Here is a 27,334-nt window from a genome sequence, read left to right as displayed (position 1 = left end):
CTTCAAAGAAAAATCTTCAAAAAAACATAAATGAAAATATTCAACCCCGCAATAGAAAAAAAGAAATACAAATTTTTAATTCGTTTAAAAATTAATTTTTCATTATTTATTCTAATTATTTTTGAATAATTATTAATAGCATGACAGCTACCCTTGGCCCTCAAGTGGTTCTTTTATTTCTCAATGCATTTCCCTTTCAATGTGTGTGTGTGTGTGTGATAAATGAAATATAAAGGGTATGCTGTGTCTATATCTCCACACTAGATGCCAGCACCGACTACTCTATAAAATGAGTGCACGAACAGCCCACTGAGTATATGGCAATCACTTAAGATTCGCGGACCCAGACCCGTTGCCCACATGAATGCGGAGCATTTTCTAACTTCCTTTTGCCAATAGACTGCGACAGGCGCATAGCGAGTGAATAAAGTGGTATGACGACAAAAACAACAACAACAACAACAAGAACAACAACCTTCATTGGCGACCCAAAGCTATGCGCGCAAGCAGAAGGAAGAAGAGTGAAAAAAAAAGAAAAGAAAAACGAGCGCAAGATCAACAGAGCAGCGTCCAGCAGGCAGCAGTTGACCAGGCCAAGACGGCAGTCAGCCAAGCAAGCCAGCCAACTACGAGTACGAGATACAGATATGCGCTTCGTGTATGTGCGATGACGATGACGATGACGACGACGGCGACGTCGGCGCAGTCGCAGTCGCAGATACACTTTAGGGGCCATGACATGACTCGCATACGAATTATTATAAACGATCTGGCGCAAAAACTAACAAGCGTTGTGCAAAATGGGCGCAACGGGCAACGGCAAAACTTATGGCGGCCAATTGCAAAGTTAATGGAGTTTGGCTACTCCAGCAGCGTCAAGCGGATGCAATGCGGCTTCTGCACCACAACGACACCAACAGCAACAACAACAACAACAACAACGACATTGGCCAGCCTGGTCGGTCCATCTGTCTCTCTGTCTGGTTGGTTGGCTCGCTGGCTGGCTGGCTGGCTGGCTGGTCAGCCTGGTCGCTGCTCTAAAGATTGAACTTAATTTTGCACAAATGCAATTTATAGAAAATTGTTGCCACTTGTTTTCAAGTTGATGGCACTCTAGAGCAGGCCGGTCGCCCAGCCAGCCAGCCAGCCAGCCAGCTAGCCAGCCAAGGCAACAGCTTTGGAGAAATGGCCTACCGGGCTAGTCAGCCGTTAACACCAGACAACCGATTTTTGCGCACCATATTACACATAATTCTGTTTTTACACGGTACATTGGTTCCAGAAAAAGTCGTGTCAAGAAAAAAACCGTGTTAAAAAATACATTGATTATATGTTCTTTTGAATTCTGCCTAATGGAATAAAGTCGTGTAGCCATATATACAATTTTTAATTTTCAAACCGTGTTAAGTCAAAACCGTGTAAAAGACAGTGTAAAAATAGAATTAGGTGTATTTTTTAATTACTCCCCAAGTTTTCGCCCGCTATTGTCAAAATTTGGAAAACTGATCATTCACTGAAATAATGTACGGAAATACTTGATATCTACTATAATTCTGCAGAAAATTTCTTATGACCTGAACGCTTTATTCTAAAAAAAATTTATAGGGACACATAAAAATAATTAAGCCAATTTTATTTAAATAATGAAATGAATGAGAAATTCAATTATTTTATAATATAATTTATACAATTTAGATACCTCTTCGACATGATTTTTATTTAATGATTCGTAATTAAAGTCTAAAGACTCTTCTGCAAAATAAATTTTAAGTATTTGCGGTCGTCTTCATTAATATTTTAGTTAAATCTTATGTTGTCATTTTTTTTTTTCAAAAATTAATTGCTTTCTCATAATATAGCTAAAGCATTTTTAAAATTATTCATTTATTTATTTATTTATCTCAACAGACATATGACTGTCGACATTGGAGAAAAATATATAAAAATTCAATAGAATAACATATCGGCCAATGACTTGAATTAAAGATAATTTATTTATGTCAACAAACATATGACTGTCGACATAGAAGGAAAATATATATAAAAATTATAAAAAGCATCTTATAAGCTAGAAAATCCAAAGAAGAAGAAATCTAATGAAATTACAATAATAATTAACGCCTCCGACCCGATAGGGGAATATTATTAGCCTTTCGACTAGCAAAATTTTCCATAAACTTGTATCTTTTGGATCATCTCTAAAATTCCGCAATTGTTGAAGCCAATTTCGACTTGTAACATTGTAGAAATGATTGATTAAAATCGCTACAAAACAGTTTTAAGCCACTTACACAAAAATTTTATATATATTTCCTATGTCGACAGTCAATGTTTGTTGACACAAATAAATAAACAAAATTTTTATTATATATATATATATTTTATATATTTTATATTTATATATTTTTATTTATAGTTGGTAGATATATGTACTAGGCAACTATAACATTTAGACATATATTCACAATCGTAGATAAGAGTCTAATGATCATATTTTATCTTATTGCAATAAAACATAATTTACATTATTATCTGTTGATTATTTATAAAAAAAAGTTTTAAAACTATACTCATCAAAATGGCATCATATCCTTAAGGACCAGTAGGACATAACTTACCTTTTAACTAAATTTTAAATAGTGCTCAAGAAAATGGTTTTCCAACCATATGTGTTTTTCAGTTGGTCCTCTATTTAATACAGGGTGCACCATCTTTTATTTCGGTATGTAAATATTGAATAACTTTGTCATTAGTGAACCGATTGACTTGAGTAGACCAGTGTTGAAAACCTCAGTTCAAGAAATTGTGCAGAACCAAATTAAATAAAAATATCTCATACTTGAAAATCGATTGTTTATTTTCAAAGATATTCAATGTTTACATACCGACATAAAAGATGGCGCACCCTGTATATATAATTAATATAGTATAGTATATATATGTATATTCTTGTGCTGTTTCTCTTTTTGTACACGCTTGATAATTACAACTAAGCTATTCTTCAGGAAGTATATTCCCATAATTGGTTTAGTCATGAGTTCTACATCTACTATATACTTGTATGGCACTTTTGTTTTTGTCTAATGTCTGGTTGGCTTTCAAATTTAATTTGTGCCTAGCTAATTAATATTGCTTATTAATTTGGTCTGCATAATTAAATAATATTGCTTAATAAAGTCATGCAATTGGTTAACAATTAAAAAAAGGCGACATTCCATGCGTCGATATAGGGGCAGTTTTTGTTGGCGAGTGTAATAAATGCAGGTAGCTGTTGCAGCGGGCTCGGCCATGCCTGCCAGCGCGCCCATTATTTAAATTTTTGCAAAATTAACAATTAAAATGTCTAATGGTAAAATGCGTTGGTAAGTTCGCGAGCTTCGCTATCATAAAACTAACAATTGCCCAGACAGATGAGTAGGTTGCTCCTCGGCTGGCTGGCTGGCTGGCTGGCTGGCTGGCTGGCTGGTCAGTCGCTGCTGCTTCTTGGAACTGCAGCAGCGCATCAGCAACAGCAACAACAACAACAACATCGGCAACAACAACAACAGCAGCAGCGTAACTGCGGCGGCTTGTCGCCCGTCTCTGATGTGCGCAATTATTTGCTATACTTGCTGCTAATCACGCGCGTCAGTTTTATCGCAACGCGACGATGACGATGGCGTCGGCTCGTTGGACGACCTTTGCAGCAGCCACACAGCTGCCTGTTGTTGCCACCGACTGACTGACTGACTGACTGACTGACGACTGGTCGGTGGAGGAAGTGGAAATTGTTTGCGGATTAGTGCAGTTTATGGCACGGCTTGTGAATGTCTGTAAATGCCACTACTTTTCGGGTGTTAACCGTGCAGTTCGTAGTTTTGCCATCAATATCGCTTTATAATATGCTTCATAAATGTGGAAAAACATAATAAGCATAGCATGACTAATGTTTTTGAAGAGAAAATCCGCGCAAATACTTGTATATTCAACTCGTTTTCCAGATCAATGGCATCGAGATTAAGCTAAAAGGGAAAGTCGTGTGGGGAATGTAGTTATATACAGAAAGGGAGCAGCTCTAATATGGAAGTAATAGTAGTATCTAGATATAGTAATACCACCAAACTTAGATACTATTCTATATATACCTAATTCTGTTTTTACACTTCCTTTTTTACACGATTTTGATTTAACACGGTTTGAAAATTACATATTTTATATATTTTATATATATTCTTAGTTACACGTCTCCATTTAGCACGATTCATTTTGCTTATGATAGTTTAAATTAGTTTAAATTGTTATATTAAGTTTTATAATATAATCGACTGTATTATTGTTGATTTTCTGAATAAAAATAAAAAAAAATAAAATAAATGATTAATGTCTTTTTTTACACGGTTTGTTTTTACATGACTTTTTTAGGAACCAAACTACCGTGTTGAAACAGAATTAGGTTTATTCTGTAAGCATTTTGTTTTATTTTATTTGGCCTTTTAGTATAAGTTTCAACTATTTAGTGCTTATATAATTGCTTCTAAAATACGTGATTTTTTCGGCAAAGCTTTCCTTTTATTTTCGTCAATACTTTCTGTAGCCTACTTTTATTATGATAGTGTAAGAAGAGCGCTGGGAAAGGTAGAAGGAAACCATCCCCAAATGACGAGCGAGCCAGGAGCCACCACTCCCTCTCATCCTACTCTCCTAGTTATCTATGACAGAAAGGAACAATAAACGGTTCCAAGAACTTCAGCATCCCTATTAATGCGATTTGTGGCTGCAGGTCAGCACAGCAGCAAGCAAAGAATCATTATTTCCTTTAATTGTTATTTGCTTTTAATTAAAACCGCCGTATTATTTAAATTATTTATTTAAATAAAGATTGTTTTTAACGTTTAACCTCAGCATAAGAATTTTCTTTTATATATGTAGTAATGTTTTTCTTGAAACTAGTGTGAAAAGTCGAATTAGAATTAAAATTTAAATAAAGCTTGTTTTTAACCTTTCACCTCAGCATAAGTGTTCTTTTAAAATGTTTTTCTTGAAACTAGTGTGAAAAGTCAAATAACAATTTAAATATATTCCTTTCAGTTGTTGATACTTTTAAGACCAACTTAACTACAAGTATTCTAATAAATTTTCTTTGTACTGGTAAGCACATTTAAATAATTTAAATATTTTTCAATATTTTTATATTTTATATTTTTTATATTTTCCCAATTCTCTTTTATGGGCCTAGAAGACTTTATTGCTTGTCTTTCAGCTTCCACATTGCTTTCTTTACAACTGAACTGTAAGTTGCTTTACTGATTTCTGCTTTTGTTGCTATATAAGTGGAATAAAAGGAAATCAGTAATATATGCAATGAATATAAATTTATCATTATTTTTTGAAAAAATAATAATTGTTGCAGCTCTATTTTGCCATTAATTACAAAATTATTGCTAATGTTTCTTTATTTATTTCATTTATTTTCATTGTTTACATTTGTAATAAGTTTTCAAAAAGGACCTTCTCTAAGACAAGGTATATTATTCCTTGTCTAGTTCGCCAAATAAAGTTTAAAGTGAGATTAACGAATAATTTTTAGCTCTCCAAATAATGATTTAACTGAGAGAGAGAGAGATTTTTATTTAATTATGCGTTTGAAAGCAAGGTTAAGTCTTTGCTAACTCTTCTAACTTGAATTGAGATTCTTAATTTGTTTAAAGTAAGTAAAATTATTTATAAGGAAAAATGTGCACTTTATTTAATATAATTGATTAAATTCTAGATTTATAATTAATATAATTTTAGCAACAATTTTAAGAGGAAGGCCTAGTCAGTCAGCTCTGAAGAGCCTCAAAATGAGTTTCTTGTCAACAGCAAACAACTTCCGCTTGTGGGCCAAGTAAGCCAGCTGTGGAGTGTGGAATGTCACCTAAAATACTATCCTGTTTTGGCAGTGTTAGCCAATGTTCAGCCTTGGCCAAAATCGACCTGCAACAATTTGTAAATACAATGTTATTCAAATGCCGTTGGAATTTCCAAGGCACCGTATCATAAATGCTTTGTATTTTGAATATTCGAGCGGTTTCTCTGGAGTTCGGGATCAAATGGAAGCCGCTACCTGATCGCGGGCTTCTTCTTCTATAAAACGGCGCAGCCGTACTTCGCGGCCGTACAGTCGATTTGTGAGAGCTGGAAAATGCTGATCGTACGCTACCTAATCGCCTTGGTCTTCTCCATATTTATGATGGCCACATCGCTGCGGATCGAGGCGCGCTATAAACGACAATCTGGCTATAAGATATCCACACCCAATCGCCTAGTGTTGCAAATGGAAGAACAACGGCCAGGAGTGGCAGGAAGTCGGGACATCAGGGCGTTGGACCGCAGACGTCTGGTAATCTGAACGGCTAATGTGATAGAAAGAAGTGCACTTGGAACTTGAACTTTTTTGAACAATTGCGCGCTTTTATTTTACGTATATGCAACTTTATTATTGATATATTACATAAATCGTTGAAGTGTCTCAACTAATGTGTGCATTAGGCATAAATATTCGTACAATAATGTGTAACATACTACAGACATCGTTTCGGTTTAATACTCAGCTGAAACTTTAAATTTACAAAAGGAAATGTAATTTCGTAAATACATCGATATATAGTATTTGTATAAATATATAATATTTTTAAAACATGTCATGTACTTGTATAATTCTGATATCATTTTACCACACCATATGCAAGCCTAAGCAATATTTGTTAAAATCGAATAAACATAATAATAAATGTTGAATGAAAATACAAACAAGACTTAGTTTTGCCAAATCATAAACTTTATTTTTGTGTGCAAATAGTTTGTTGTTTGCTGAATCAAGAATTGTTGAAAAAACATACATATAGTATACGGGTAGGTTGGTTGTTTTTTGTTTTTTTTTTTGTTTTTTGTTTTTTTTGTAACTACAATGAAGCATTTTTTCGTTTGTTAATCATAATGTAGACACTTAGTTGTTGTAATAAATATAACATATTTAGTTACTTCATAAATATATGTATATGTATATAGTAGTATGTATAGGTAGAGTTGCTTGAGTCTTAGCTTTAGTTAATTGCACTAAATATTTGCGTTAGTTATATGCTAAATTTTCATTTTGATTTTCGTAATGTTTGAAATGTTAATTTATCCAGGGCTGTGGATGTTTTTTATTTTGTTAATTTGTTTGCTTTTTTTTTGTTTTCTTTGCAACTTTCGGTTTCTAATTTACTTTCTAAAGCACGAAATGGGATTGAAGTAGCACTGTCGGTATCTCACTTGACGTTTGCTCTCGGGCAGGCGATATAGTTCGTTCATGTTGCCGTAGGAGGGGGAGCGCAAGTATCCATTGTAGCTGCAAGCAGATGAATTTGAGGAAATCACATTATTTTATTGTATATTGTATAGCATTATATTTATAACTCACCTGGGCCTGTACTGCGCATACAGCATCTGCAAACGATCCAAGGGGATGTTGGGATATATGGCCTGTGCGGGCATTTCATAGCCATAGGCGCTGCGCACATCATCGCTGTCCTGCGTCTCCAAGGCATCCGATTCCTGCAATTTTGTTGCAAACAAAGTTTAATCAACAGTTCAAGAACAGAACCTGTCGATGTGGGAGCATAACTTACAGGTCCGGTTTCGCCGGAAGGACGCGCCTCGCCCACAGTCACCAAAATGGTCAGCAACAGAGCATAACACAACAGTATTTGCACGAATTTCAACATCTCGATGTGTTTAAATCTTAAAGTATAAGAATTAAATGCAAGTTAATAAATTATTTAAATTTTTAGCTATTTTCAAACGATTTAAAAATAACACTTGAGAGCAACGCAAAACACTTCCGATTCATAATCTGTTTATCAAGAACATACAAGTATTCTGTGAAGTAACAATTAGCGTTCTTTAAGGATTAAAAAATATTCCGTCTGGCTACTAGTTGATGCACTTAAATGGGCTTCTTACAACTAAATTATTTTCTAAGTAACGAAATACCCCTTTTCTGTCATTCTTTCTTTTTAACTGCTTAGTAACTTCATTTGATTTGAAGGGGAAGAGAATTACAATTTAAATTACTTAAAGCATACTTTTTGGGTTTAATTATCGCTTTCGATGTCAGTGCATCCCTAAAACTTTAAAAAGTATAAATAAAATTTAAGTGCAATAAAATAAATATTAAATATACTATTCTTTCATTTTAATTGGATTGATGCGGTTCATAAACATGGAAGAATAATATTCATCTAAAAACTATTTTTATTTTCAAAAAGAATCGATTATCTTTAGTATTAATTTTTCCCTAGTCAGCGCTTAATAAAAGCAGTTACTTTTACTCACTTTTTCGTTTAACCATTAAGTTTATTTGATGAGTCGATCAAATCAATAAAAAGGCTTTAAAACCATTTTTATTTTCAACAAGAATTAATTTTATTTTGTATTAATTCTACTCAGCGCTTAATAAAAGCAATTACTTTTAGTCACTTTTTCTTTTAACCATTAAGTTAATTAATTAATGAGTTGATCTAATCAATTAAAGACGCAATATATGATGAAACTATTGAGGCTTAAGTCGACTTTTTCCTGACATTCTAATACTTAGTATTTTGCACTCGACATTCATCTTAACTATTTGCACAATACCCTGTTGAATGCGATTAATTAAAATCTCCTGGCTTGCACCTTTCACTGTCAAGTTCAAATCGTAACTCACAAATCCCTAATTAACTTATGTAAGCAGCACCCTCTCTCGAGCTAATGTGGAGGAGATGCATTACTTTTAATTAAAAGAAGGACACCCATCTCCCAGCTGGCTGAGTCCCTCAAAGATACACACGACATGGCAACTACTGGTGGGGAGAACTCTGTAGACACACTTGTTGCCGCAAACGTGACTCGCATGCCGGCCGATTGTATAAGCGAGCAGATTTGCCTGTGACTGTGGCATAAGTGCATTTCCGCACCCAACCCGGATATAAACTTGAAAATTCAAAATGCGCAACACAATCTGAGCCGCACAATGCAAGAGTGCACAAAAGTGCAAAGGACAAGGGGTGAAAGGTCGAGCAGCTTGCTTGAATGCCTTTTCACAAGTTTAATTGATTTTCAGTGGACGTGCCACAAATGCCACCAACTAAGAACAATGGGGTTTATTTTGAAGAAAGCTTTTGAATTTGAGAAATTTATGAAAACGTGCAACACTAATATCACTTTTAGGGGTGCAGGAAAGCCGGAAATGCTCAAATAATTCAAGTACTATAAAGCCATTGTTGCTTTGTCCAACAAACAAAAAAGTGAAACCTGTGCAATCTAGAAAACTATGTAGCTTACAATTGACAAAGGAAATGGCTAATTCTTTCTTTTGCTTTCATATGGAAAACTTTTTCTTCTTAATACAAATTATCTAAATTGAAGTTATTTAAAATGAAATAAAATAAAATTGTTGCCTATTTACAAATGAATAAATGCGAGTGGCTTATAAGGGGTGTTGAGTTCTTCAAATTGCAGTTTGCTGTGAATTTTCAATAGTTTTGAGACATAAGTTAGGTTAAAATTTGTCACTAGATTGGCAAGGTAAAGGCTTACCTTATATATAGAAATAACTATCTCATTTATTTGCAAAAATTATAAAGGAAAATCAAATAAAGTCCCTTCGAGTAGCAAAAACAAATAATGTCTCTAAAATCGTCTTATATCAAATATAGTTTACAAATTAAAGGCTAAAAGAATCGTTAAGCAACTTAAATGTATATTTATTTAAGCTTTATACTATATTTTTCATTTAATTTCACTTGATTTTTAACTCTTTAGATTTTTAATATATTTTTCAATCGTTTTCACTTGATTTTTAAAGAGAGAAAAAATTCGATATATCTGCAATTTTTTGATTAATTTTTTAAAATGTATATAATTGTATAATATTTTGTTTATTTGAAAGGGCCAATGTCTGCTCTATAAAATCTGCGATTTTTCGATTCTATACTGTATCCGAAGGTTTGAAAGATATTACGAAGATATTACCGGGGCGGAGGCGTTTATTGAATTATTGATTGATGGTATTTCTCCTATTTAGGCTTTTCTAGCTTATAAGTATGTTTTTTTAATATTAATTGATATAAATATAAATAAAAAGAAATATTATATTTTCTTAAACATCATATTCTTAATCATAACATTAAACATATGCCTGTCTCGCATCTGTCCATCCGTCCCTTCATCTGTCTGTATGAATGCCAGCATCTTTGAAAGTAAAAGCGCTAGAGCCATCGACTATTGCCCGATGTTCAGTCTACATATGTTTACTTTTTAAATGCATTTCTCACTTCTCTGCAATGCGCTTTTAACTGAATTTGCTAGGGAGTATGAAAACTACAAGCTCCAAAAGTGTCATATATGTAGATACATCTAGATCCAGCAAACCACACTCTCCCCTTGAAGACATTTTATGTGAAGTGCTACTTTTCTTGGAAATTCGATCAAATTCCAAGTTGTATCTTCAAAGCACAACTATGTTTTTCCATAAATATTTATTGCAAGCTCCCACAATTCCACGAACTTGTTATTTGCGATTACTCTCTCCAAGCGCTATGACCACAACTCCAAGCTCGAAAAAAGAACGCATGCAAGCATTTGTTAATATCTGTTTGTTTAATGTATACGATTATGTCTGCGAATAGTTCAAAGGAAATGCCATGAGGTAATCACATGACCGTACTAATTACGCAAGGCAACCTCTTGCAGAAAAATTGAAACACCAACAGCTTTTGACGGCTTATATCCAGGCATACCATTAGTATGCACATACATTTGGCCATTTGCGGTTTAATGCTGCGATTTGAGTGCCACCCTAATGCGTGGGCGCATAATTACTGACATCATTTTGATGTGGGGCGGAATCAAAATCGGTTGGCACATGAATATGGCAGAGACACATAAGCCAGAGGTCCTAAACGGCGTGCATGGCATAAATCCCGGGGCACATACTATACGAGTACGAGTATATCCAGCAAATTGGCAATTGGAGTGGAGTCCTGCGTGCAACAGGTAAGAGCCCGAAAATTTACATGGAGTACAGGACACAGCAAATGACGTAAGCAGTAAATTTTAATGACTTGTTTCATCTTTTTTTTTTTGTAGGTCGGTTGGCTGGTTGGTGTTGGCCATAAAATGCTGCCGGCGGCTTCTCAGCCGCGTCGCACTCTCCACAGCCAGCTGTGGCAATGTTCGGCGCGTTTAGTGGAAATTATATTTGGTGTGCAACGTCATTTTTTACGACTCTGCATTTTTATGCACGAAATCTAAAAGTAGAACAGCTAGCTACCTGCCTGCCTGCAAATTGGGATTCCACTTTTTTTTATGAGAAAGTGCAGTTGCAGTGGAAATGCCGCAGGAAGTTTCAAAATTTAAATATCACAAATGACTGCAATATAAATGGAATTGCTTGGGCGGGTAATCGGATTTAAGATTAGGTAAATAGTTGATAATGTGGGAGACAACAATAAACAACAAATTTAAAATAAAATAAAACGTTCAAGTATTCAAAAAAGAAGTAAGTGTTGTTCGACAAATTGAAATTGATTTCTCTATGCTTTTAGGTCGTATAGTTTTTTCTGTATCTTCTAGGCCAACAAGGAACTTTTTACCCCACTGGGTCATTTATTCTCCACCTTTTAAGCTTTTCATTATACTTTATGTTTTATTATTTTAGTATTTTAATTTGAACTTATTATTATTTTAATTTAATTTGACCTTTTTCTGACTTTTTATTGATAAGAGGTTCTTACAGTGTCCATAAAATAAAGAAGTTCACTGTCCATTTTGATAAATATACTTATAAAAAACAAAAAAAAAAAACTCCATTTGTTTAAGTTAGGTTTAATAACGTCTCTAAATGCTCTCTGCTGTGAATCGAGGCATAGCTGGCCGTTACTAACGCCTTTTTATTATTCAGTTTTATTTAGTACAAGTTTTCTATTTCTTTTTTTGGTTTTAATTTTATTTTTTATAGATCGACAGCTTTATTTGTCAATAAAAGAAAAAAATAAATAAATAAAATAAATAAAGAATTGACTGCATTATAAATGGAATTGCTAGAGCATATAATCGAATTAAAAATAGGCAAGAATAAACAACAAATTTAAAATAAAATAAAAATTTCAAGTATTTAAAAAAGACAGTTACTTTATTTCATAATACTTGAAAATTTCCCCAACAAATTTATTTATTTCTGCATCTGCATTTCTTTTTAGTTTTATTTAGCATAAGTTCTGTATTGTTTTGGTTTGTTTTTTAAATCGACAGTTTTATTTTTCCAAAAAAATATAAAGAAAAAATGACTGCAATATAAATGGAATTGCTAGGGTGTTCACTTTTGAGTGCGTGGATTCGCATTTCAGATAATATAAAATACTTGCTGAAAACAACAAATTGAAAATAAAACAATAAGCACAAGTATTCTACCATTTATGGCGAAAGGGAAGCTTCGAAATTCTGTCCACCTACACATTAGCCATGGCTGGCTATCAGCGAACCACACATAAACCCATCAACAAACTAACGAAATCTGCTTTTGACAACTTCAAAAGCGGCCCAAGCACAGCATTTAAACGTGTAGCACGATAATTATAATGCCATGCAATAAAACGTGTGGCACAACATTCACGCGTGGGCGAGTCAACACCACAACCAGCACCACCACAACCACCCACAATAACTCATAAACTGTTTGATAGATTAAGCCAAGCTAGCCGGCTGCTGCCGATCCGGGGGGTGTGCGATAAATAAAACTAATAACGCAGCGCGTTGCCTTTGGCCAAGGCATTGTCTGGCTGCACTGCCACAGATCAAATGGAATGGCCAACATAATCAGGACATTTTTATTGCGCCTGATAAATAACGCTCAAATGTTAATTAGAAACCTAATATTGAGCAGCGATTCTTCAAAGGGCTGCGCACACAGCCACAACTGCAAAAGGATGTGGTTGTAGGAGTAAACGCAATTTTCACGTGTCCTTTTCGCATGCCGCTAAGCTGTGCGCACAAATGGATTAAAAGCTGGCGAAAAAAAAAAATTTACGAAAGCAAATCAAAAACTGCGCATTGCAGGCAAGCCGCTTAGTTGGTAACCAAACATTTCCACTTTGATTTTTTTTGTTGCTGTTGGCAAATATTTGGCAACTTTAAAATTAGCAATAAAAAATATTGCCAAATATTTGCACAGCCCGCAAGCAACGTGAGGGAACACATACTATATATACATCCATATCTCTATATATATTTGTACTTATATGTTAGTGCGTTCAGACGACAACATCATTACCGCGTCTACGTCATAAGCGGCTGACATTGTTGGGCCTGCGTGTGATTTATGCTTTTGGTCACTTGATATTTTAAGACAAAATTTTCGGCAAATTGAAATTTCGCAATAAGGGAGACAACGTACACCTACACCCACATCCTCCCATTCCTACGCCGACAAGTGGTGTCAGTCATATTTGTACTTGTACTTGCGGGCTGATATCTAATTGTTTGCGTGACGAAATTTCAGATTGTAAACGAATATTTTTAGACTGTTGCCTACTTTTTTGGGCGCGCTTGTTTCGCATGCCGAAAAGTGAAAAGTGAAAGTGTCAAAATAGCATTGATGTGTTGCTTTTGCTTGGATTCTGAAACAATATCAAATGTCAACATGGAATTTGTGGCAAACATCCAGCAGCAATTGAAAAACGGCACAAAACGGTGGTGAAGTAAAGCGAAACAATTTGTGGATTTGTGTGGAATGCCAGTGCTTCACTACTATATTTAGTTATACTTATGGAGAGTTGTGTGAAGAGCCAAAACGATTTTAAAATAGGGCTCTAGGTCTAGACTGAATTGAAAACAGGCTTCCAGTAAATTTAAAATCATTCAGTAAAACCGACTTGAAATTTCGCAAAAGCAATTATATTAAAAGTAATTTTGAACAGCAATATGTATTCTAATTCTTCAAGCTGTGTTGAAATATTTGCATTCAACTTTAAGATTTTATTATGATTGTTTTGTCAGACATAAGTATATATTAGGAGCTTAAAGATCTTTCAGATGTAAAACTAATTTGCAAGCAAACAGCAAGCAGCTTTTGGCCAACTAACAAAACAATTGCAAAGGGAAATAAAGATGAATAGCTTTAAATATTTATATATTATATATTTCTCTAGGCTCTTTCTACAACTGCTGGCTAAATAAACTAACTCCAAAAATGTATGTAGCTTTAAAAAAATTTTGAAAATCAAATTTATGTTTTTGTTGACTTTTCTAGCACTTTATCAAAGCAACTTCTCCCTTATTTATGCAGCCAACCCGCGAGAAACTTTTGGCCCTCTCCCCCATTTCTCTCCAGCAATAATACAAACAAAACGCTGAGCAATACTAATAAATATTAAATGCAATTTGATTGCGGTTTGTTCTGCCATAAAAGTAAAACGCAGTGCCAGGCTTCAATCGGTCAATTGCTTATTTTTCTGCTCTTGTTATTCGCCCTTCGTCAGGGAGTGGGGTGAAAAACTATTGAAGGCACTGTTGTAGGGACCGCTCAGTGTGCACACAGACAACTTGTTGAACCCTCAGTTTGCATAATTGATGTCTGATTGCGATTTCTTGTTGTTTAATATCAAAATAAAAGATTGCAGTGCGTTGCTGTGCCATTTGGCATGTTGATGCGAACTTTTTCACATTATAAATAATTTACATGATTTTCAATAAAGCCTTTCGCTGCTTGTCGTCTTGTTGGACATTTTCGCAAGTCCCCTAAGTGACGTATGTGTTTTTATAAAATACGTGCACGCCTACAAGTACATGAATACATATACTAGATAGCTGTAACAGGAACAGCAACAGACATTTTAATATGCAACAAGGACATTACAGAGTGTCATAATTTATTAAAAAATAAGCAGAAGAAGCTTTGCAACTGGCTTGGTAGCTGCTACCTGCCATTAATATAGAAGTGGCAGTAAAAACGCGCTCTCGTTTCTAGGGAGATTGGCTGGTCTTTAAATTAAATTGGCGAGCTATATAATTACTTAAGGAAATGACGTGGGAACTGTGGAAAAAATATAAAAATATAAGCGCAGCTGTTGCTGGCTACCTAACGGATAATTATAAAAACAATTAGAAATGATTTGAAACAAACAATTGCTTGCTCGCTGACATCATAATTTAGTGAACTCTTTTTAAATAAAGCATCGAGCAATTCTTTATTATGAGAAACAACATGCATGGCTAATTGTCTTCCAAGCCGACAAATTGTGGCACAATAATCATAGTTCTGGACCAATCATAAAATCATGAAGTAATCAGGGCTTTCGACTTCGGACGGGTTGCTAGAAAAATGTCGCAAACAACTGTACATACTATATCTGGCGGAGGATCGGAGATAAGCCTAGTTAATCTAAATCTATTCAACGAAAAGTCTTTGCCAGAAGCACAGTTCCCGGATTGTTTCTCTATTATATAATAAATGTTAAATTTATTATATCCTTCCCAATTAGTTTAATGAAAGAAAATGCAAAGAATAAAAACCCCAGGAGATGAACAAATCGTGAAAAATGGGGAGTTGTCAACTATTTTCATAGTTTAAATTAAAATGTTCATATTTAAGCTTTGAGAAAATGTGAAATGTGAGAAAATGTTAAACTATAGTTCTATAGATGCATTTTATTACTTTTTGCTTATTTTCTATTAGATTACTATTTGTTTTTGGTTGAACTAAAAACTAATATTGACTATGATTCCTAAATAGCTATTTTAACAGAGAAATAAACTAAAAGTTGGATATGGTTGGATATTTTTCTGGACACGGATTGAGTTTGCACAATGAACGATCCTGACTTTACATTTATTTAATTTTACATTTGAATATAAGTAGTTTTCTCACAAATGATTTGAAAGACAGCTCTGGGTCGATACGATTCTTATCTAATCGTATCAACTTCCCTAAGCAATTACAAAAATTTATTATAGCAAGAAAGAGATGTGACAGAGTCTTACAAATTCACATTTTTCTTGCTTCAAAAGTTTAAGTGGTTATAGGAACCCTAGTCTCCCTTAATTGTCAATATTTTCTAAGTCATATGAAATTGAGTCTTATAATTTTTATCCATTCAACTTTTATCAATGCTCTCTAAAAAAAACTAGTATAGCTACTGAAACATTTTACACAATGTTTTAATGAATATTTTTAATGAAAGTATATAAAAAAAACCGTGGCACTAAATTCTATTTTTTCCGGTTTTTTTGAGCTACAAAAGCTTGTTAAATTTTTTTTTTTTTATATGTACTTTAAATATTTTTAAGCAAAATTAATGATATGTACTCCCGCGTTTGTTAACAGTTACTTTATAGATTCGGTTGGGTATAGTTTTATAAAGTTTCCAATGTAATTTAGCCATTTCTAGCCAACTATCCCCACACGTTCTCAATGATATTAAGATCTGGCGAGTATAGAAACCACAGAAACGATTGACTTAGGAGATAACAAAACTCATCTAATCTTATCAACTTTAATGCCATTTCCAGTTCAGATAAGTTATGTGACGGATACTGCCTGGTTAGTTTGTTATTCATTTAAAAACTTGATTAAACATTTATTTTGAAATGTGATTTTTCTGGAGACGGCAAAAGTTCTCACAACGAACTCACTTAACTGATGCTGTCTAGACAGTTTACTATTCATTTAAAAAGTGCATTACAGGTTTTTTTATGAGCAATCAATCAAAGATTTAAAACAAAACACCTTTTCTCTATCTGTAATTAGCTCTCAAAAGTATCCCTTTCTACACATTTTTTTAAATCTTGCTGACTGCTGATTAGATTTTTAAATAATTGATCAAAATGTGTAATGTCCTTAAATACTCTACGACTCAAAAAAGGGGTCGCACCTGCAAACATCTACTCTTTCATTCATAGATCCCGCCCGCAATAATTCATTTGCTGTCACCTCTGACCCGGCTAAGGGCCGCCTACAGGTGTATATAATTCAATTAATCAAGTTGAGCTGCGAAACCGATTAATATCCTAAAACACACACACAGCCACTACACAGTTAAGTGACAATATTAAGAAAAACACTCACCGTTTATTTGGAGGAAAAAAGTGTGGTTGAAGTTTAGAAATTTTGACGCGAGTCGTGAAACGAAATAATTGTGCCGTTTTAATTAATTTTGGAATTTCACGTATGTGGCAAAAACGTTTAAAAGAACAACAATAAACTTTAGACACTGTTGCAGAAAAAGGATCCTGTTGAAGAGTCCACTTAGGCTGGTTTCTCGTTGGCTGCCTGTTTCTATATCGATGTGAACGCCAAGAAGTGGAATTGTTAACTCGATGTTCGTTATGCACGGCAACTGCTTTATATACAGAATAACGACAGCCACATCAACGTTAACGTCGGCGTCTGCGTCGGCGTTGGCATCACCATTGACGTCGACGTCAGCAGCGACAGTAGCAGGAAGCAAGCGCAGGAAGAGCTTTGTGTTTAGGAGGCGCCTTCAGATGCTTGTTACCTCGTCTCAGGCGTTGCGACATTTTGTTAAACCACGCTGCAACACTTGTTGTGCTGCCACTGTACGAGTGTGTGTGTGTGTGTGTATTAGTGTGTGTCCCACGCTGCGTATGAGCAACGTGCGCTTATTCACCATAATGTCCGTTATAAATGTGGTGAATACGAAAACAGGGTGGCAGGCGGGCGAGCGGGCGGGCAGGCAGACCACACCTGTTGATTAGCACTTGAGTGCGTTTGGACTTGTTGCATACTTTGCGGCGCTACAGCGACGCGCATTATGTACCTAGATGTGCCCAACACATGTCCAACATATGGAAATTTATGAATAAGTCCATTAGATTTATGATGCCAGCTTTTTTCTGATATCAATACGCGTCCAGACAACCTGAACTCTAACTATTTATATTTATATAAAGCGGATGTGTGAATGCAAATATACTTGTATGCGAGTATATGGATACTTTTTTATAAACGATTATTTTAGCTGCTGTTGCTGTTGTCCGCACTTACCTCAATCAATTAACACTCAAGCAGCAATTATATGCACATAAAATTTCATTTATGTGCAACAAGACGGCTCTTTGTTTTTCTTATTTTTTTTATAACAATGAGTGGGCGACTCAACTGCCATTAATATTACAAATTAGTCAATAAAACTTGTCGTTGATTGCCGCTCATGCTGGGAAGTTGCAGCTTTGTGAATGCAATTTAACTTCGCCATAAAGCCAATTACGTGCGTGCGCTGCACATTAAAAGCCATTCGTAATTTATATGCATATTATTGTCCGCTTGCCATTGATATGCAATGCCCGCGTATACCGTTTGGAAGTGGCTGCAAGAAGTTGCACAAACTTTGGAGGTAAAAATTTGCATTGAAAGTGAAACTATGGCCACAATTTGGGGGTTTCTTATTTTAAATAAACAAGTTATTTGGAAAAAATTGGCTAATTGGCTAAGGAATGAAGAATTGTTTTCATTTATTTCCGACATAAATGAAATAATTAATCGTTAAGTTTATTTAACAAATTTAATGATTGTCCACGATGGACAGTTTTGAATAAAAACACTCTTCTGTTAAAATTGATTTCCGAAATGAGAGCAACAATATTTATCTGAAAGCATTTGGCCCAGTGGATTTCTAAGCTAAAAATGTGTTTTCAATATTAAATATCTGCAAAAATATATATTACGTGTTTTAATAACTTTTTTATATCAAACTTCATAAGTTTTCTAAAACTAACCAATTTTTAAAATTTAATAAAATAGAGCAGTTCAGTAAACAGTTATTTTAGGAACACTTTTATGCATCAAAGCTAAATTGTAATGCCATTTCGATCTGGCTTAAATATTGTAAATGCAATTTATTAGTTTGAAAAGGGTTTTGAAAAATATTATAATATATTTAGAATATCTCAGATTCGAGCACTTGCTTATAATTTACAAGATGCATCCTCAGTAAACGGGACTTTTTATAAATATTCCCTCACATATTGTTGGATGAATGCTTTAACGCAATGTTTATTATATTTATTTAATTGACAAGCGAGTTATCGCGTGCTAGTGGTATATGCAATTCAGGGATAACTGTCAGATATCGTGAATTCAAAAGATGCGAGAACTGATCAAAATTCAGACCAAATCTTCGGAAATGGAAATGGCATTCAATATCACTAAATCAATAACTACTGAGAATTCAACAGTCAAAAAAAATCTTTAAGAAGTCGGATCGTGTCGAAAGTTTATAACAAATACTTTACTTTCCTTTCCCAAAAGTTTTCTATGTAGACTAGCTGCTCGTAAAGTGGAAATGGGAAAGTCTACAGCAAACTTAATCTATTTTTTCTAGAATCTTGTATGAGACTAGCTGTTGTTAAAGTGAGAATGCGAAGGACTTTAGCAAACAAATAAGGAGTTCTAGCTTTCTGCTGATAATACATTAAATAAATATTAAATAAACTTAGTTTTTTGAGCATTTTCTATCAATTTGTGAGCTTTTCAGGCATATAATTTAAAATTTTATTTACTTCAATAAATTAAATGACACAACAATTATGTCGAGCGTCGATCTTCTCAATGCGAATGCGTTTGCAAGGATAAATCACAACATTAACAGATCTACAGAAGGCGCAGCTATGAGTGCTAAATTGTTCATCAAGCTAAATAAAAATTGGTTTTTGCAGTCTGTTCCCAGTTATTTTAAAAAGCTAATGCATTTAAGTCAATCAAGTCATTATATATTGTGACTCACAAACAGCCCACACCTGAATCATCCTTTGCTGAAATGTATAAATAATAAGCAATACTTACTTCCGCCTGCCATTTGCAATTCTGAGTTCAATCGTTATCATTCGAGTAAGCCGACGGTTTGGTAGATACGAGTACATATCTAAATAATCAGCACCAGCTTGTCATAAATTGCTGGGCATGTCAATGCGTTTAAAGCCCAACGAGACCCACACAGATATTTTTAGGTACACTGCATTATAATGTGTGATTTATTTATGAGAGCTACCGTAAATATACATACACATATACATGTTTATTATTGTTTATAATTTATAATGCATATCCGCGCACATATGTATAGGGGGTTTAATATACAAATAGAATATGTTGCATTTGTGTACAGCAAATGATTTCAGTTAATTGCTCGAAAGACTTTCAACGGCAACGATTACAACAGGAGCAGCAGCAGTTGAGGGCAGAATGCAGAATGCGGGCAAGTGGCAAGAAGGATGTTAAAAGGATCGAGTTCAGTGGGATCAGAAGCAGCTCACAGCATTGAAATAACAGCGCCAATACATGCGACCACCGGAGCCAACATTTAGGCGCCTGCCACCGGCGGTGCTTCCACTGCCAACACCACCACCACCACCACCGCCTCCAGAGCCAGCGCCAGCTTGGAGCGACGCCGAATTCGTTAATAATGCAACACCATCTGTGGCACCAACACCACCGGCTCCGCCGCCTCCGATGCCCATATTCGCTCTTCTCTGAAAGCTCTTTGGCATTAACTGAAATTTTCTTACACATGTCGTACTAATTTATGTTTTGAATTGCAACTTAGGTTTTAATATCCAACTTACTGTTTCGCCGGTGGCGCGATTTATTTGACTTAAATCTTTAAAATCATAATCCAACAAGATGCTGGGATCATCGTCACTATATTGATGAAAGTTGGTGTTGGTGCTGGTGCTGGTGCCTTTAAATTGAGTTTAGAATTGTAGTCAACAGTACCACCTAGTAGTCTGATTTCATTCTCTTTTTTTCACAACTATTTACCATCGTTTGTCTGCTGATTTTCCAAGCCATTGTTGTATTCATTTGATATTGCATTATGTATGTTTTTATTGGTATAGTAGTCGCTAATTCTGTGAGCGCCCCGTTCATTCTCCAAGGCATGGTGAAGGGCAACCATAAGTCGGTCCAGCAGTAGAGCAGCGCGTTTTGGTACAATCATCTGAAAGGATTAGAGATTATAGTAGAAAGCTAACTCTATTGAACTCTGTTTATAGAATTCGGAACTCTTTATAACCATTCCTACCATTAATTGTTTCTTTTACTAAACAATTTCTTATACAAGTACATACTTATAAAAGCTAATGGTAAGCAAAGTTTATAGCAAATAATTGATCCAATTAAAAAGCCAAATCGGGAAAGCACGTTGAAATTCCATGATGAGACCGATGTTGCCAAAGCATTTGTAATAACGTGGGGAAAAAAATCATACAATTTTATAGAATTTAAGGCCGCTTGGATTAATAAATAGCGCCACTAATGTTACCAAAATTAAATGTAAATAAATTATGTTTTCAAGCTAACTTCATTTGACAAAAACGTGTCTATAAACGGCTGATACACATTTCTTTGGTTGTTTTTAAACACCCGTAGGCTTACGTCTTAACTACAATTTAGATACAATATTAAACTATTGAACTGATCTACTATCTTCAGGAGCAATAAGAAGTATCCAGTTTCTTATTTATCTTTTCCCTGATTGACTTTTTCTTTAACATTTAAAAATTGTTATTCATTTTAAAACTTTGCTCACTATTTAAAAAATTCCTCAAAGCACTTAATGTTAGTAGATTTATTAAAAAAGCACTTATAAGAATTTACAAAATAATGCTGGTTTCAATTTTATTTCTAATTCGAAGAAAATGAAGAATTTTTTCATATAGCGGCAAAAACAATGCAAACAATTTCCATTTTATTTTCTTCAATTGTCTGTCTTTAAAAAAAAAGAAACCAAATGCCAAAGTCATACTGGTCAGTATTTATAAAGTAGAATAATGGCAATATAATAAATAGGTTAAAAAAAATTCAATTAAGGAACATCAGTGTTTTGGTGTTGCTCTTTCATGAAAAAAATCTTGTATGTATAAGAAACAAAAAACAGACCTATATCTAAATTTTAAATTACAACTTTGACCATCTTTAACCATCTCCAGTAAAATATTAATTAAGAATCAGTCCAATTGGCTGATATTTCATTTCAAATTTTTTTAGTTGAAAAAAATACAATAAAAGCCTTTCTTAAAACCTTTGCAGCAGCTTGAAATGAAAAAAAAAATTAAAATATGGGTGTGAGTTTAGAAGTAGTTGAATATTTCCTGTATCTTGTTTTTTGAAAAAAAAAAAACATAAAATGAATTAATGAATTTAAATATTTCCTGAGCTGCAGAAAAATCAAAAATAGATATTTATCATTTACCTGCAATAGGCAACGGATTGATATATCCTATAACATGCGCTGATATGCGTCTTTTTATAATTTAACTTAAATTTTGATTTTAAAATATCGTTGAAGATGAATTCAAAAACTGCTCACAAATATGTGCGTATGCGTAATAAATATCACCCATACGAGGTGTGGCCACAAGCTTGAATTTATTTATTTTATTTGTGTGTTTTTCTGTTTTCTTTGCTGACGTCAGTCCTGCTTTCCCCATCCCTCCACATACTTTTGAGTGCAAACAGCGAAAAACTTTGCTTCCAAATATAAAAAGAAAAAATACCATTGGGAAGAGCAAACAAATAAAACAACCACCTGAAGGCTTTACAATCGCATGCGAATTTCGTCTACAATTACAAATATAAATTGTGTAAAGCGATATGAATTCAAAGCTATTTTCGGTTACCTTCCATCCCCGCACCTCTCGCAGAAAACTACTCACCGGATACTCATCGTAGCTCATATCCATATCGCCAGCGCTGGGCGCATTGAAAATCTGTTCGGGCTGACTGCCAAGGCCAGAGACGGTGGCACGTTTATCGGAGCTGTCGTCAAGCTCTGCCGCAGCGCTGCCCACAAATTCATGAGGTGGTGTGGCCGCTCGGTCCGCTTCCGCTCTGGGCATTAGACGCCTCGTACTCGAGGGCGTCACTTGACGGCACATGTGGAGCTCCATGTGCTGCAAGAGGACCAGCACAGCAATTAACAAGGCAGGCAAATAGTGAGTTGTTGTTGCTCCTGTTGGTGCGGCTGTTAGCTGCTGGCGATGGCGCCTGATGGTATGCAATGCATTTTGGTGTTGGCTTTCCATGCACTGGCGCTGGCGCTGGCGTTGAAGCTGACGCTGACGCTGACGTTGATGTTGATGTTGTTGATGGCGTTGCAACAACAATAACATGCTGACGTCGAAAAATTAATTAGTGTCACCTGGCGCTTTGAGTTTTGTCAGGAGCTGCACTGCTATTGTCACCAAAGTTATTGCCTTTGCCACTTTCTTGCTGTTGTTGTACCGACGAACTTTGAAATTTCAACTGAAGCGTTCGCTTTATGTGCGACGTGCTTTTATAGTGCTGCCATTTACCAGCATCCTGACATTCCTTTCCTCTCTTCACTTTTACTTCACTTCATTTTTGTGTGTGTGTGTTTTTTTTTATAATAATAATGAAACATTACAAACGCTTGTTAATCAGCCACTTAAAAAAAAAAAACGCAAACGCTCGGCCGGGGGGAGTTAAATGTTCAGCCATGTTCTGTGGCAACAGTGAAACGCTCTTTTGCAACAACTGTGATTTACAGCTATGTATGCTGGCTTGCCTGTTGGCCTCGTGCTGTTGTTGCTACTGCTGTTGTAATTATTGTACATAAAAATACATGTTTGCTGACCGCGTTGCCTGCAGCCAACTTATTAAGCCGCCCACGCCCACGCCCAAGCCCAAGCCCTCACCCACACCGACAGGCTCGCATACTTGCGCACATAAGTGTATGTGGGCGGGTCTTTGGCCTCCGTTGCAGCCAATTGATCAGCTTTGGCTGCAGCGGCTTAAAACAAAGCCAGTCCATAGCCCTAACGAGCGAAAATGTGCTGTACGAGTAGTCCTGGCCGCGCTCCTTGAAATAGCCCCGCTTTGTGCGCAGCCTCTGTCTGCGTCTGTCCTTTGTGGGATAAGCAGTCGCAGCATACTCGTATGTAAAAAATAAAATAAAACAGGCGCTTCTTTAGTTATGCACACCTCATGTTTCCCAACCCCTTAGTGGCTATACTTAGTCTTTATTTTAAGGACATCTCACTGACTTTAATTAAACACTCCTCACTCTTCACAACCCTTAGCCAACTGAAGTTAAGCTTTATTTGAAGGACATGATCTTGAATTTGATGAGCAAAAAATATGCTACTTACTAATAAAACAGGAGCAAGGCTGGCTAGAGCCTAAACGGCTTTTACACTGAATTTTGTATTTAGAAAACTAGGCTTATCTTGATTTATGGCATCTTTTTTTCCTAGTCCATATTGGTTTTGTTGCCTTAATTTATTTATACCACACTGACTATGAAGATGGCAAATGGATTTTGGAAGGAACTTACAACTACAGAACTGCTCACAGTTTACTTCTAGCTTGCGATTTAAACCTTCAACTTATCCCTCGCCAACTTACCCTTTCCTTATGGTTCTTGCTTAACTAAACCTTAATGAGAATCGAAAAGCTCAACATGGCTTTTTGTCTTCATTTCCAATGCTTCTTACAAATGACTGAAGTCTACCGATTTAATAAGAACAGACAATTAAGTTTGAAATAGTTTTTAATAAGTCTCCGGATTTATTTATTTCATCGACAAACAATGAAGTCTATGTAAAAGAAAAAAGAAAGAATATTTGTTTTTATGTTTTCAAAACATCTCCTAGATCTAGTTTTTACGTGTATGTATAATATATTTTAATGTTAGGAAAACAAAAGAACATTTAATACAGTCATGAGAAACAATAAAAATAAGAAAAGAAAATGAAATTTCAAATAGCTTTTAATAAGTCTCCAGATACTTGCTTTTATGCTTTCATAACAGTCATGAAAAACAATAAAAATAAGAAAGGAAAATGAAATTTACTAATCCTCCAGGTACTTGTTTTTAAGTTTTCACAACATCTGCTAGATCTAGTTTTTAATAGTATGTATAATATACTTTAATATTATAAGAAATAAATATAAATAGAAACAATAAAAATAAGAAAAGAAAATGAAATTTCAAATAGCTTTTAATAAGTCTCCAGATACTTGCTTTTATGCTTTCATAACAGACATGAAAAACAATAAAAATAAGAAAGGAAAATGAAATTTCCTAATCCTCCAGGTACTTGTTTTTAAGTTTTCACAACATCTGCTAGATCTAGTTTTTAATAGTATGTATAATATACTTTAATATTATAAGAAATAAATATAAATAGAAACAATAAAAATAAGAAAAGAAAATGAAATTTCAAATAGCTTTTAATAAGTCTCCAGATACTTGCTTTTATGCTTTCATAACAGACATGAAAAACAATAAAAATAAGAAAGGAAAATGAAATTTCCTAATCCTCCAGGTACTTGTTTTTAAGTTTTCACAACATCTGCTAGATCTAGTTTTTAATAGTATGTATAATATACTTTAATATTATAAGAAATAAATATAAATAGAAACAATAAAAATAAGAAAAGAAAATGAAATTTCAAATAGCTTTTAATAAGTCTCCAGATACTTGCTTTTATGCTTTCATAACAGTCATGAAAAACAATAAAAATAAGAAAGGAAAATGAAATTTCCTAATCCTCCAGGTACTTGTTTTTAAGTTTTCACAACATCTGCTAGATCTAGTTTTTAATAGTATGTATAATATACTTTAATATTATAAGAAATAAATCTAAATAGAAACAATAAGAATAAGAAAAGAAAATGAAGTTTCAAAAAGCTTTTAATAAGCCTCCATATACTTGTTTTTATGTTTTCAAAACATCTGCTAGATCTAGTTTTTACGAGTATGTATAATATACTTTAATATTATAAGAACAACATAACATTTAATACAGTCATCAGAAATAATAAAAATCGACTTGGTCAGCACTTATGGTTATGAGCATTCATGTCGCACAAGTCTTACAAAAACAGGCAGTGGGCGTTCGCCAAAGTTGATTGACCACACAAAATAGTTGCTTAGTTTATTGAACCTATAACTACATTATTTAGCTGTGCATTAATTGCCAAACATGTGACATGCAAATACCACAATATTGCAAGGCCGAGTAATAAAATATATGTATGTATGTACCACCCACATACATCAACAAAACAAAAGCAAATAATTCGATTTCATACAAAAAGTAAGAGAAAAATAAAATGTATGTATATGTGTGTGCATCGTAAAAAGCTTTGCTGTCTAGATCCAGGAGCTACAACATCCTGTGGAGACAGCAAACAAGAAAAATATATTTGAGAAAGTGCACAGTTTACTTCGGGAGGATTGTAAAGCAAATCAATTATTTACGTTACACACACATTGAGGATAAATATTAACACCTTAAACATACTAAGCAGAGCAACAAACTAAGGTCCCTGGGGCAGCATTTTTAAGCCTCAGATAAGCTCTTCTAAATCCACTTCCCTTTCCCAGGTTACGTTTTAAGTCCTTTGCAAAACTATAACCTTTTCTACTATAAATACATATGTGACATTCGAAACGAAGGACTGGCAATCGTGCCATTAAAATCTTTCCTATTGTTTGTAAAGTGTAGTTTCGAAAGTGGATGTGGAGTTCTATTAACAGATCTAGTTTTTGTTTTATTTTCTTATAACTTATGAAGATAAGAAGTATTTGAAAAAAGGACAAAGGAATAAATTGTCTGAAAGAAATTGACCAACAAGGAATAACGAAGAAGGCAGCATAGGAGTTCAGTTTTGAGATAACGGAATTATTAGAAGAAGAAGTTTGAGTTGGCTATAGAATTAGAATAGAGATATACATTTTTTTCAAATTACAAGTTATTTGAAAACAATAGTTGTCCCGGAATGGAAGGTCAAGCGGGTGGATTCTTTTGAGACGTCTGTGATGCTCGCTATAGAATATAAATGAAATCGAAAGATGAACCAAGCTGTTTAAACTTTTTAAAGCATGTCCATATAATTTTTTAAAGTTTGAAAGTCTATGATGTTTGTTGAAAAATTGTTTTATTTATTACATGAAGGCCGCACTTAGTAATAAACAAACTTTACAGTCAGGAAAAAAATGAACATAGGATACATTTGAAATATTATAGGCACACGGACATATAGTAAGTCTCCAGTTTTCAGCAGCAATAAAGACGGGGTTAGGGAAGGACCTCAATTAACAATCTGGCCATTATGTTTTAAAGAATTCAATATGAGGCAGAATTCAAAATGATGCTATTCGAAATACAGACACCAATAAGAGTATTAATACATTATTCTGCTAACATTTAATTAACAGCATTAATTTATAGAACATAGCTCCTAAAATTCAATTCCATTTAATTGATTTCTACAATTTTCGTTTAACAATATATTTTCGAATTAAT

General features: G+C 34.4%; 3 protein-coding genes across 3 annotated transcripts; 1 reads left to right on the top strand and 2 right to left on the bottom strand.

The window, feature by feature from the left end:
- The first annotated feature begins 6,163 nt into the window (after window positions 1-6,163).
- LOC115631340 lies at window positions 6,164-6,370 on the top strand. The gene has a single exon (XM_030528057.1). The coding sequence runs from the start codon at window positions 6,164-6,166 to the stop codon at window positions 6,368-6,370; it is 207 nt and encodes a 68-aa protein (XP_030383917.1).
- A 444-nt stretch (window positions 6,371-6,814) lies between these two features.
- On the bottom strand, window positions 6,815-17,342 carry LOC115631790. The gene is made up of 4 exons (XM_030528625.1): window positions 17,108-17,342; window positions 7,632-7,743; window positions 7,424-7,557; window positions 6,815-7,351 (listed from the first exon to the last, which is right to left on the bottom strand). The coding sequence occupies exons 2-4, from the start codon at window positions 7,725-7,727 to the stop codon at window positions 7,225-7,227; spliced, it is 357 nt and encodes a 118-aa protein (XP_030384485.1). The 5' UTR covers window positions 7,728-7,743; window positions 17,108-17,342; the 3' UTR covers window positions 6,815-7,224.
- A 2,956-nt stretch (window positions 17,343-20,298) lies between these two features.
- On the bottom strand, window positions 20,299-23,082 carry LOC115631333. Its single transcript, XM_030528054.1, has 4 exons — window positions 22,714-23,082; window positions 20,833-20,996; window positions 20,623-20,725; window positions 20,299-20,550 (listed from the first exon to the last, which is right to left on the bottom strand). Exons 1-4 carry the CDS (start codon window positions 23,080-23,082, stop codon window positions 20,299-20,301), a joined length of 888 nt encoding a protein of 295 aa, XP_030383914.1.
- Window positions 23,083-27,334: the final 4,252 nt, after the last annotated feature.

The sequence above is a fragment of the Scaptodrosophila lebanonensis genome, unplaced genomic scaffold (assembly GCF_003285725.1).
Source record: "Scaptodrosophila lebanonensis strain 11010-0011.00,11010-0021.00 unplaced genomic scaffold, SlebRS2 tig00001412-arrow-pilon, whole genome shotgun sequence".
Classification (NCBI taxonomy): domain Eukaryota; kingdom Metazoa; phylum Arthropoda; class Insecta; order Diptera; family Drosophilidae; genus Scaptodrosophila; species Scaptodrosophila lebanonensis.
This window is presented reverse-complemented; position numbering and strand designations above follow the sequence as displayed.

Bases quoted from the DNA above. Each gene is read 5' to 3' on its own strand.
- LOC115631340 (XM_030528057.1), top strand. From the start codon at position 6,164: ATGCTGATCGTACGCTACCTAATCGCCTTGGTCTTCTCCATATTTATG.
- LOC115631790 (XM_030528625.1), bottom strand. From the start codon at position 7,727: ATGTTGAAATTCGTGCAAATACTGTTGTGTTATGCTCTGTTGCTGACC. The intron at 7,558-7,631 runs GTAAGTTATGCT...ACAAAATTGCAG, and splicing joins CTTCCGGCGAAACCGGACCT to GAATCGGATGCCTTGGAGAC. The intron at 7,352-7,423 runs GTGAGTTATAAA...ATCTGCTTGCAG, and splicing joins TATGCGCAGTACAGGCCCAG to CTACAATGGATACTTGCGCT.
- LOC115631333 (XM_030528054.1), bottom strand. From the start codon at position 23,082: ATGGAAAGCCAACACCAAAATGCATTGCATACCATCAGGCGCCATCGC. The intron at 20,997-22,713 runs GTGAGTAGTTTT...TAATCCTTTCAG, and splicing joins TGAGCTACGATGAGTATCCG to ATGATTGTACCAAAACGCGC. The intron at 20,551-20,622 runs GTAAGTTGGATA...AGAAAATTTCAG, and splicing joins ATCGCGCCACCGGCGAAACA to TTAATGCCAAAGAGCTTTCA.